This window comes from Perna viridis, chromosome 6 (genome assembly GCF_037379345.1).
Source record: "Perna viridis isolate PV_CMFRI_1.1 ecotype Kerala chromosome 6, ASM3737934v1, whole genome shotgun sequence".
NCBI classification, from domain to species: Eukaryota; Metazoa; Mollusca; class Bivalvia; order Mytilida; family Mytilidae; genus Perna; species Perna viridis.
In genome coordinates, this window is record NC_142450.1 from 14,711,611 (window position 1) to 14,723,613 (window position 12,003).

Consider the following 12,003-nt stretch of genomic DNA (forward strand, 5'->3'; position numbering starts at 1 on the left):
GGTTTCATGGACCCCCTTTTGGATTGCCCTTTGACATATATAGATTTTTTTATCAGGATGATTTATGACGTAGTATATAGCTAAAGTTTATAAGACTGTACACATGACACCATTCACTGAATGATCGGTCCATGTTTTATATCCATTCGTTCAATAGCGGACTATTATTTAATCTATGCTATCTTTTCATCTTAACCAGTCTTATTTGTTACGTCTAAAATTCAAAGTTAAATATTTTCATTATAAGATTGATTGATTGTGTAATTGATGTTTTACGTTGAGGCATCACTATTTCTGCTATATAGGGTCGATGAACATTACATAAATGATAAAATGAACATGACATGTTGATGAAATGAACAAGGGATGAGACAAAAGGATAAATACTTTATACCATGTATATTCAAAGCAATGAAACATTTGATTTTAAACATAAGAAATTATTTGATCACATATTGTAACGGATAATGGGTACCTCATAATACACAACACCGTGTATACTATTTTTTTTAACCAGCATAAGATTTCTAAGAATATGGTGCATGCAACTTTAAGGATTAGTAACTTGGTTCTGTTCTGTTTTATAAACTGTGATATTACAGCCTTCAAGACATTAATACAGGGCTATTATGGGTAAAACGAATAGACTCAAAGTTCATAATGAACAATCTTTTTCACACGGTATACCTAGTGAATTAAAACAAAAGGGAATCTACCCCACCCCCAGCATGTGGGGCATCCATTATTGGTGGTTCCATAATATCAAACATGTATTCGGGTAAAAGGAAATATGAACATGAGTGATTTCAGTAATAGACAAAACATTTAAAAGAGTTATTTGTTTCAGATGACACCTAGTTCACAAATTAGTTAATGTTAATGTTATATTCATATGTTAAATACATACATATTGATGGTAGATTTGTCTTGCTTTTATGTGAAATAATGAAAATATGGTTGAAACGGTTTTGTACGAAGAGGTTGAAGGTGCTTTTAGATTGAATGTGCTTTTGACCATATGTCTAAAACTGAAGTGTCAGTTGTTTGAACTCGAATGATCTTTTATCGAAATTCTATTAATGACATTAAATTAGGCTTACATATACCGATGGCAGGAATTTTTGAAAGCAAGCTTTTATCTTACGACTCATAGAATTTTCTTTCTCTTCATCAATTAAATGAGCCACGGATTTCACATCGATGTTGGATCCATTGTATATTCTGGTTCCTGCACGTATATGACAAAAATAACAAGATAAAAAAGTGAGAAGAATGTTCATTTAATGTCTCATTCTAATACAGAATCGAGATGAACGAATATTCAAATTTATTGACAACTAAAATGGTTTTCACCATACATGTATAATGCACATTTCGGTATTCTGTGAATGCGTATCAACGAATAACCTCTCTATCTGGATAGCAATCAAATACGTTGGAAGTTCAAGATTCAAAAATGAGATGTACTCAAACCAAAACATATAGCACTGCAATATTTTGTTCATGTTACGATACCGTACAAAATATCTATTTCCCCTTATAACTCTACCCCAGGACTTCCTTTATTTGATTCAATTTGTTTTCAAAGCGAATCAGTTCAGTCTCGTAATGTTTGCAAGTGTATCAATATTTGTTCAATCCTTATATGGTATAACTGAAATATTTGGTGATTAGACTTATAAGTATTTAATGGGTAATTTTAGAGAATTGCGATGCAAAATGAACATCCGAAAAGGAGTATGTCAGAGTGTCGGGATAAATGACTATAGAATGATCACAATGATCTGTAATAGTATAGACTTTCAGTTTACCTATTCTTCTTGATTTTTTTAATAAGAAATTTTATTTGCAGTAGGAAATATTTCCGAGGGTCCTGATTTTGTCGCTTGCCATGTAAAATCCTAAATTACTTCAAACACAGTTCAAGATTTAGAATTACTTGCCGTTTTCTTTTGAATCAGGAAATCAGCCTTTTAGACGATTTAGACATTCTGAAATACATTTCATCAAATATTTGCAATAAAATAAGTTTTGCTGTAGTTGAATTCCAGTACTTGTACAGCTTCATTTTTACAAAACATGATCATTCCTTATGTTTCTATATTACACGAACATTTGGGCGATACCATTTTTACCATTACCAGGAGTCAAACCAAACTTATGACTTTCATGTTTTGCCCCGTCCGGTTGTCAAAAGAATAAGCCCTCAGCAGCGCTAAGCTTGTTGTAAATGGCGACTAATAGAGTATAGAACACTGGGTTGTGTGTCCAATGTAACTAAATGGGAAACCCCTGGCATCCTATATGCTGGGGTCGTCCGACCATTATACGGAAAACCTGACTGGTGTACCATGTTGGGTTAAAATACCACGTTTCTCGCACGTTGTGGTGTGGTATTCGATAGGAGGAGCCTCGTCTTCGCTACAAGAGGCTCAATTGCCCGACCCTACCCACCTCTCATTATTTCTAGTGGAAGTCGAAATTCGTTGACTTTGTTATCCTTGTGTCCCATCCCATTTTTCATTTCATCTCTATTTCATGTTCATTTTTCATCCTTTTCTTGTCCATAGCCGGATATAGCTGAAATACTCTTTAACAAAACTGAGTTATATGTGACTTATTATGAGCTTGAGTTGAGATTATTAGGCATTTGTTCTTTGTTTTATACATATTTTAAAGATTGTATCATTTGAATAAACTGCAGCTGTCAGAAATTCAAAGGACCTCTTTGTCGAAGTGAACTATTGAGTTCTGAGCAATAGTTATTGTTTAAAGACAATTCAACTTTGTCCAGGTGATGTTCCAAGGTTTTTTTTAAAGTATAGCAAAAAATGATATAGTTAAATATAGATATAAATGATATAGATAGTTTCCCTCTTCTTTGGACCATTAACTAATATTCAGACTCACCAATTCATTATATTTTGACAGAATTCCATCCCTGCCCCCATCAGGCATGGTTTTAAATTACAAACACATATATCCACTATTTTCGTTTTCCACTTTGTTGTCTGGAATAATCCAGCGTATTTTCAAAAGTGTTCATTGGATAATCGTTTTCAAAACAAAAGAAACACATGACTTTCTCCAGTTCTTTCAGACAAAGCACGGTTATTTTTTTGGAAAAGCATTTGTTTTTGTTAGTAAAATCAATTCATTTGTATGTGTCATAAATTGGAAGTTTGTTCAAGTTTTATTAAATAAAAATTTATGTGAATGAAAAACAGTGATTTGTCATTCAAATACACGTGTACAGTACAGTACTGCACCGTGTTATTCAAGTATACGTGTACACTACAGTACTGTACCGTGTCGCTCAAGTATACGTGTACACTACAGCACTGTACCATGTTATGCAAATAGTGTGGAATTAGATACACAATTACTTACAACGTATGCCTTACCTATACAAAGCCACACATCATATGCAAGTCAAGCCGTCTATTTGAAGCCAAGATTGTTTGGAAACTAAAGACAAAACATGTTTTTCTTAACGATATTGTTTTCAATTTATTGCCACGTATCCATGGTTAAGGGAGGATGTTTCAAGAAATAAACTCTAGCTTCACCGTACTACCATCTTCATGGTTTTTTTTGTATAGGGGTAGGATAATTTTACAGAAAAAAAACATATTCTATTTATATGTGCCATATTGTATCATTTCCGTAACATTTGGTCTGTTAGAGGAAACATCCACTTACAGGAATATTTGCATTAAATTGAAGGCAAACAGTACAGCGGACTTAACAAATCCAAAATTTCTAATAGGTTTATTTTAGACTTTCATTCGATATACAATCAAATTATGTTACACATCATTTTTGAAATTAGAGAATGTTTTTGCTCTCTAGATTGGCACTTTTAACATGGATTCTTACACTTCTAATTCTAGGTAAAATTTTCATTTTATTGGTCAAATATCTCGTCCTGTAATTAATAAAATATCTACTAAACGTTAAAGCCCAATCTGTTTGTCAAAAAAAAACAGATTTCTGTATCATATTAAACAGAAATGATAGTATATGTAATACTAGGTAAATAGACGTGTGTATTCCGAATACTATATTTTCTATATTGATTTATATATTAAATTACCAATAAAATATTATACATGCTTCAAATAAATTAAAAATATATAAGACATATTACATTAATCAGTAATTAGTACTTAGTCAATTAATCAATCAGTAGTATAGTTATGATCATAATGAAGCATAAATGTCGCATCATAACATGCCACAAGAATGATATCTTTGACATTTTAAAGATTTAATTCTTCCAAGCGAAGAAATTTTTTCTTCATTTCTACAACATTTTGTAACAATACCAAACTAATCGTGAAATAATGGCATTCAATAATATCGTGCACATTTTTTGATAGATGATTTGCCCCAATTGTTCAGAAAGTTTTGTTTTTAAACCAATAATGATCCCACTAAATTACTTCTTCTTCTTCACATGTTGCGTGTTTTTCGTTTCCTTTTGGTTTACAATTACTGTAACCAAGTTCAGATTTCTTTTCGTCTCTGAACTAAAAATTCTACAGGAAATCAACGTCGTTCTTTTCCTCTCTTAAACATTTAATTGCACTGGTCTGTACATATTATATCTTTTCATTTTAAAATATTATCTGTTTCCGAATTAAACGGCACTGCATTTTTTTTTTTTTTTTTTTTGTGCTTGGGCTGATTTTATAGAAATAGACTCTTCTCGTTTCGTGCTACTTAAATTGTCTAAATTTACTATATTCTATTTTCAGAGATAAATAGCCTCATATTTCCGAATGTTTCGCTCGGGAGCACTACCATACTTCCATGCCAAAACCCACCGGGTAATACAATCATCCAATGGTTTCTTCTGGAAACGAAAATAAATGCAACAACCAGCACTTATACCGATGGTTTCCGGATTAATAATGGTCTCCCTGTCCATAAAAGAATTCGGATTCTACGTAATTCGACGTATGGAAACTATGCCTTAGAGATTCAAAATGTGTCCATGGCTGATACGGGCTTGTACAGATGTGCATTTCTAAATAACAGCGTTCTGCAGCATGTTGATGTCAAATTGAATGTAATAGGTACGTATTAAATTCTTAGCTAGAATTGAAACACAAGTGTTGGTCTCAGTACGAATAGACCCTTTTATGTTAAATGCGGTTTGTCGATGAGCATATGCTGATTCGAGGTAAGGCTAGGGATCGTACAAAATCAATATATTATTAAAGAATACACTCAGCAACTAAGAAATGAATAAGTAACCCGTATTCCACTAAAATAAAACTTTGAATATTGATCTGGCGCACGCGCCGTTTTCTTTTCGAAACATCTGTCGTAACTGGTGTCAGGAAAGCGGGGAATTTTCAAAGAATTTGTTGTCACTGTTGAGTTGGCCAACAAAACTATGTCAGATGTAATTTTTTGAAGTGATTATTTAACTAGTCTTGTGACAATATTACATGTATCAGTAGTAAGGAACACGTGTACACAATATAACAATCAGATGGCCATATGTTTTGTACATAAGCTGTATATGGGTCCGTACACGTGATTCAATTGAAAACCAGTAGTGCAAACGCAAAAAGCGGTGCTGCATACATTCGTTTGTGGGTAGAACTTTTCACAAGCCGTCTTTTAATAACCAAGTAAAACAAAATGGCTATTATCGAGATTTATCTGAAATTCATCCCTTATTCCGACGGAGGATAATGAAATTTATTTTTCAAAAAACAGGTGGGTTCCGAAAACGACATTTAGGATTCCTTACTATCTGCTTACATTAGCACATTTCTGTCCAACAATAGAGGATTCCTATTGGAACCCCTTCAAGGACCCACCATTAATTGTGTATATGTTAAATATTTGGTTACAATAATGAATGTTTTGTGTGACTTGGAACACATTGAAACACTGAATCAGGAGAATAGGTATGATGTATATGTTATGGAGTCACAAACCCCACCGGAATAAAACAAAATGTCATGCCAAGGCCACTCATTAGCATACAAACAAAGTATACTGCGTAAGTCATTATACTATACTCCAGATTACCAGTCATACATGTTAACTTTATAACACTGTCTTATGAGTTATTCAGTTGTAAATAGACTTCTAGCCCGCAAAGCGAGAAGTCTATTTGAATAACGAGGACGGTGGTGTTAAAATGATTTGTTACATGAATTGACCACACACGTTAATCGATAATTGACAAATGAGAGATATAAAGGCACGGGTAGTTCGTGCTCTCGTTCTGAGAGGAGTCATTTTCGTCAGAGGCGGAGTTGTCCATGTGCATTTTTTTATGCTAATGAAGTTGGATATTGCACAGCTGTTTTCCAATTGAGTTCTATGGGAACACGTGATCTTTCATGCAATATCATACAATATTTATAGGTAGAGCACACTTGGTTTTCCTCATATATTAATTTTTGAAAAATGACCAAAAGAAAAATCTCAATTCATGAAGCAATTACTTACTACATGTTGATATTAAACTTCGGGTTTTTTCTATTGATAGATGTTCTCGATTTGCCAGAAAATGAAGTGGATATGGAACAAAATATTACGAAATATGCTGATCTTCAACAGGAACAAAGACAAAAAGATATCAAAGGTTTTTTTGTGCTTGAACATTAGTTTTGTACATATAGACAAGGTCAATATGACTTAGTACGTATATTGATGAATTGTATGTCACGTGGCTTACTCTTAACCAGCAATCGTTTCATTTTACGAGTCGCCAAATAAAAAGACTTTCGTCGAATCGATGTACCTGACGCCTATATATCTTTATTGAAGAGGGTACGACAGGACACCAATATTGGTCTCTGAGGGTTGTCTTGCTAATAGAATACTATCACAGACCTATAACCACTTTCTGATTCATGGCATATCACTCCGCAAGCCTATAGGCTGTGCTATACAAGATTTCTAAAATAAAATCACAAGGCATGAGCACTACTCATAACAAATCTGCCAAGCTACATGTAGTTCCGTTGTTCTGTACTTATTTTCATAAAGAGGAGGGGTTCAGTACTGAATATGGTTTGAAATTGCGAATCAAAACCTCTGTGTAGGAGATTGAGTAAATTGAGTTTCTCTCTGTGTCACTTAAAATGTAATTCATAATATTAGCAAGTGATTTAGTGGAAGAACAAAAAATTCGCGAAATTGCACACTAATCAATTGCACTTGCATATACATGTACATCTATGATGTATATATAACATCCAAAAGTGTCCTGCGTGAAATTCTTTCCACTGGAGAAAAAATAATATCAAATTTATGTATTTTATGCTAGTTAACTGTTTTCAATATACGGGTAAGAAAAATAATTGAGTTAATATAACAAAATATGTTGTTAGGACGGGGTCGATGAATTGTTTTCATTCTTCTTCTTTGTTATGGAGATACATTTACAGTATATGTCTTTATTCATTGAACGACATGAATAATATATTGAGCTATCATTTCAGATTTCGAAATACGGGCAGTGTATATAGCAATATCAGTAATGGGAACGGTGTGTATTGTGCTCGCTATTATTGGTGTTGCTGTAACAAAGCGTAAGAGCCAAAGCAAACGGAAAACACATATTCATGACGAAAGTAACACGTCTACTGGAACATAACATAACGATCCTTTATCCAGAACACGTGATTTACCGTCTTACATCCAACAAGTGTATGGGGAACATATGTTTGGAATGCAAGATTCTGCTCAGAAAGATGACGTTCCGAGACTTCCGGAATTTCAGGGAACCGCAGGTAGTCTTTTGTATTCGTATATTGAAGATGTGCCAAACCCTTATCAACTTTTGACACGTGGTCAGCAGGAATCACATGTATACAAGACTTGCGCAGTGAATAATGCTTTAGGCGGAATGATTTCAAAAAATGATGAAAAATCACATGAATATGCAGAGTGTGGTCCTACCTCAGAACTGTATATGACCATGTTTGGGTGAAACACTTGAAGAACGGGGCACGTATTGTAATAGCTGACATAAATCATGTATTATATACTAATTGTGTATATTTATCTTTTTTATGATTTCTTCACTAACGATAGGAAAAGAAGTAGTTTAATTGTACAAAAAGGGCTATCCAGTGGCCCTGAAATTCCTAATTACATTTGGCTAACATTCCTAAAAAAAAACTTGAAATTCAAAGGGAATTCCTAAAAAAGCCTTCATTTTTCATGTGAATTCCTAACTTTTCACTCACTGCTGTTTTAGGAGTTACGAAAATAATCCTTGCATTTTTTGTTTCAATGACTGCTTGTTTTGTAATAAAGAGAGTGCATCGTTATTGTCTGTAAATAATTTCTTAATAACAGGCAATTATTCTGTCAGGAATTATCAAAAGACATGAAAGAGAGATCGAAAATTTTCCCAGTGTTCGTTACTGAAAATTCCTAATTTTGACCCTAAAGTAGCACTAAAATTCCTCATTTTTAATCCTAAAATTAACAACAAAAGTAGCTAGACAGCCTGTAAAAAGGTGCCAGATATATTTGTACATATGCTGTACTATCATTTGCCTTCTTACGGGGAGTATTAGGAAGACAACAGAAAGTACATATGAAAAATACAATGTACATGTATTTTAAAATGATATATTTTTTTCATCTTTCGATCAGTTCCAAATTGAGTTCTTGAGTTTGCATATTTATTGTTAATTTTTTTTGCAAGATTTGTTGCGTTACAATTCATTTTTACATTAAACTATATGGTGTGTATTGCCAGCATTGTAGCTGCTGTAAATATTTACTAGCGATAGGAAGAGGTGGGGCCCATTAACCTTGCTGCATCTTTTGCAATTGCCCAAGTCAATAACTACTAGACTTTGATAGTCTTGTATGGTTTTTTTTGTTTCTATTACGGGGCACCAAATGGGACTCTTGTGGTTTTGTAATCAAAATTAAAATTTGTACAGAGCAAAAGTGAATTTTCTTCAACAAAAGTGAATTCAGATTAACAAAATTAAGAAAACATACTACAAATTTTAATTTTCTGTCATAAAAGTTATTTTTGTGTCAATATTTAGAATGTTTTGATTATGAACAGACACAGACAACAAAGAACATAAAAATAACTAAAATCATACATACAAAGTCAAAAAAGCAAATGAGCAACTCGGACTCCACTTAAAACTATGAGCATGGACCAGGTGCACCGGTAAGGTAAGCGTCCTCTGCTTTTCCAGAAACATCTGCTGAGTTGCTCATAAAAAGTCAAGTCCGGGGTTCATTTAACTGGTTTTTTTAAGATATGTTTTCTTTTTTTCTTTCTTTTTATAAGAGTTGTCGGTTATGCCGTTGTTGTCTCCTTAGAAACTCTTAATTTCTTTCTTTCTTACACTCTATAACGAATAGGGGAGGAGAACGTGGAGAATGGGTTACGACTATCACGGTAAAGCGAGCTCTCATCGACCTCCTACTGAAAAATGAAAAAACAATGCATGACAGCAAAACCGTACAGAGAAGTAAATCATATCTGCCCCACTGCAGATATGTGCATGTCTACAGTCTTGAGATGTTGACCATTAATGTGTATTCGTGTCGTTATTTGAATCAGTTTGTCTTCAAGAAATGTCATCGTTCTTTTATCGTTCTGGATTTTATTGCTTTTGTTGTCGGGGCCTTTTAGAGTTACTCAAAGGTATTTACACTTGTTAAGATCTTTTGGTGATGTGAAGACTGTGGGTTATCATGCATATTCATATTTTGATAAAGTCACTCTTTGTTTACATGTTTATGTATTTATTGTATTTATTCGAAATCTATTTTGAAAATAAAATGTAATTTAAGATAATTTAGTATTCATTCACTGGGCATTAGTTTCTTTCGTTATGGACTCGTTACCAATTTATTCCTTGTAGAAGTAGATATCATTGAGATGGGACCTATCTCTGTGGGCTCCGCTGTCAGGTACATTTAGAAAACAGCACAACAGAAATAACCTACAGTTAGAAAACATCACGACAGAAATATTTTAAATGCATTTATATGAGAAAGTTGAAATACGGTAATCACTGTAATTTCATCTACATTCAATTTTACTGATGTATGATACTCCACATCCATTTTGGAGGGTATTATGACACATCGACGTAACTACGAACTAATAACGGTTCTCAAGAAATAGAGCTGACACATTTTTTTTAAGAATGGACAGATGAACAGTACGTTCGACAGACGGACCTTTGACTTAGGAAGTTGTACAAACATTATGACATACCCTCTGGTGTTGGTTAACATACATGTCAAGTATAAACTTTGAGATCGTAACGGTTCTCAAGATATAGAGCGGACACGATCTTTATCACATGACATGGGGTTGTCAACTGAAGCCAAAGTTTTTGACCTTGCCCATTGACATAGGAATTTGTACATACATTATGACACAATGTCTGTTGTTGGTTAATATACGTGTCAAGTATAAACTTTGAAATCATAACGGTTCTCAGGACATAGAGCAGACACGATCTTCACCAGAGGACATGGGGTTGTCAACTGAAACCAAAGTTTTTTTTTACCTTCACCTTTGACCTAGGAAGTTGTACATACATTATGACACACCTTCTGTTGTCGGTTAATATACATGTTAAGTATAAAGTATGAAATAATAACGGTTCTCTAGATATAGATCGGACACGAATTTGTTACAAACGGACGGACAGACAGACTTATCACTATAGGGCGACCCGCCTAAGGCGGGGCCCTAATAAAAATGAACATAATATAAAGGTACTCAACTAGATTCGTAATGTGTAGAAGGATATGTTTTTACCTCATCACCGATACAGTCTTAAAACAAATGTAGCTGGTTTCAGTATATTGTGAAAGTACTATCATTCGTGAGTACTAATTTTCGTGGTTTAGAAAAAAAGTTTGTTCGAAGATTCTTGAATTTGTGGATTTGACAACTTCAAACCTTCAAAATAATTGTACAAACCTTTTCTATAACATTACAATTTTATCACTTTAGCCTGGGACTTGGATGTCAGTGTTTTAAACCTAAATTACTTCCCTTTTCATGTTCGCTTGTACATTGCATCTTAATCAATAGTATAAATATAACGAGAATATATGTCAAAGGGACAATAAACACATTGGAATGAAAAATGTCAGCTCAAGACAATCCATGGGTCTTCAATGAACGACGAGGAACCCCCCACACCACAGGGCCGGCTGTAAAACTATTACTCTGTCGTTTGATATCGAATGATAATTAGAAACGTGTGTATTGTATACATGTATTAATATTCGGTTCAACTTTAGAAAATGAACGAATAGTAAAATTAAGCTTAGATAAAAGAACGATGACACTTCTTCAAGACAAACTGATTCAAATAACGACACGAATACACATTAATGATCAACATCTGAAGACTGTAGACATGCACATGCCTGCAGTGGGGCAGATATGATTTACTTCTCTGTGCTGTCATTTACTTTTTTCATTTCTCAGTAATAGGCCATTGAGAGGTTGCCTTACAGTTATAGTCGTAACCCATACTCCATGTTCTCCTGCCCCTATTCGTTATAAAGTGTAAGATGGTCTGCAATGCGAGAAGCAGAACTGCAGTTGAAATACACGCGTGTGTATTAGCCAAACCCGAATTATCCAAAACAATACGAAACAAACAAACAAACAAACAAAACAAACCAAAAAACAAACCAAAAAAGGTTGTATCTAATCAAAGTGTAATAATGTATGATGTGCATGAAGATTTAATCTGAAAAAAACATATCACCTAAAATCGAATAACTTATTGAGATAAAAAGAACAAAGCAGACATACATGTACATTGTAATAAAGAGAATTGATGTTTGCTATGGGGAAATTCCCAAAAACCACACATTTCTAGATAAAGGACTTACAAAAAACAAGAAAACACAGATATATTAAATACAATGTTTCTACAAATAAAAGCATTATCATAAGTAATCCATAAAAATAAGTCCTTGAGTGAATGACCTCATTTTTTTTAAAAAGCA

The 12,003-nt window shown here is 33.6% G+C and overlaps 1 protein-coding gene across 1 annotated transcript; it reads left to right on the top strand.

Annotated features, from left to right (window-relative positions):
• Positions 1-3,742: 3,742 nt before the first annotated feature.
• LOC148613782 (uncharacterized) lies at positions 3,743-9,814 on the top strand. The gene is made up of 4 exons (XM_088587367.1): positions 3,743-3,893; positions 4,761-5,081; positions 6,518-6,613; positions 7,476-9,814. The coding sequence occupies exons 1-4, from the start codon at positions 3,836-3,838 to the stop codon at positions 7,628-7,630; spliced, it is 630 nt and encodes a 209-aa protein (XP_088443493.1). The 5' UTR covers positions 3,743-3,835; the 3' UTR covers positions 7,631-9,814.
• Positions 9,815-12,003: the final 2,189 nt, after the last annotated feature.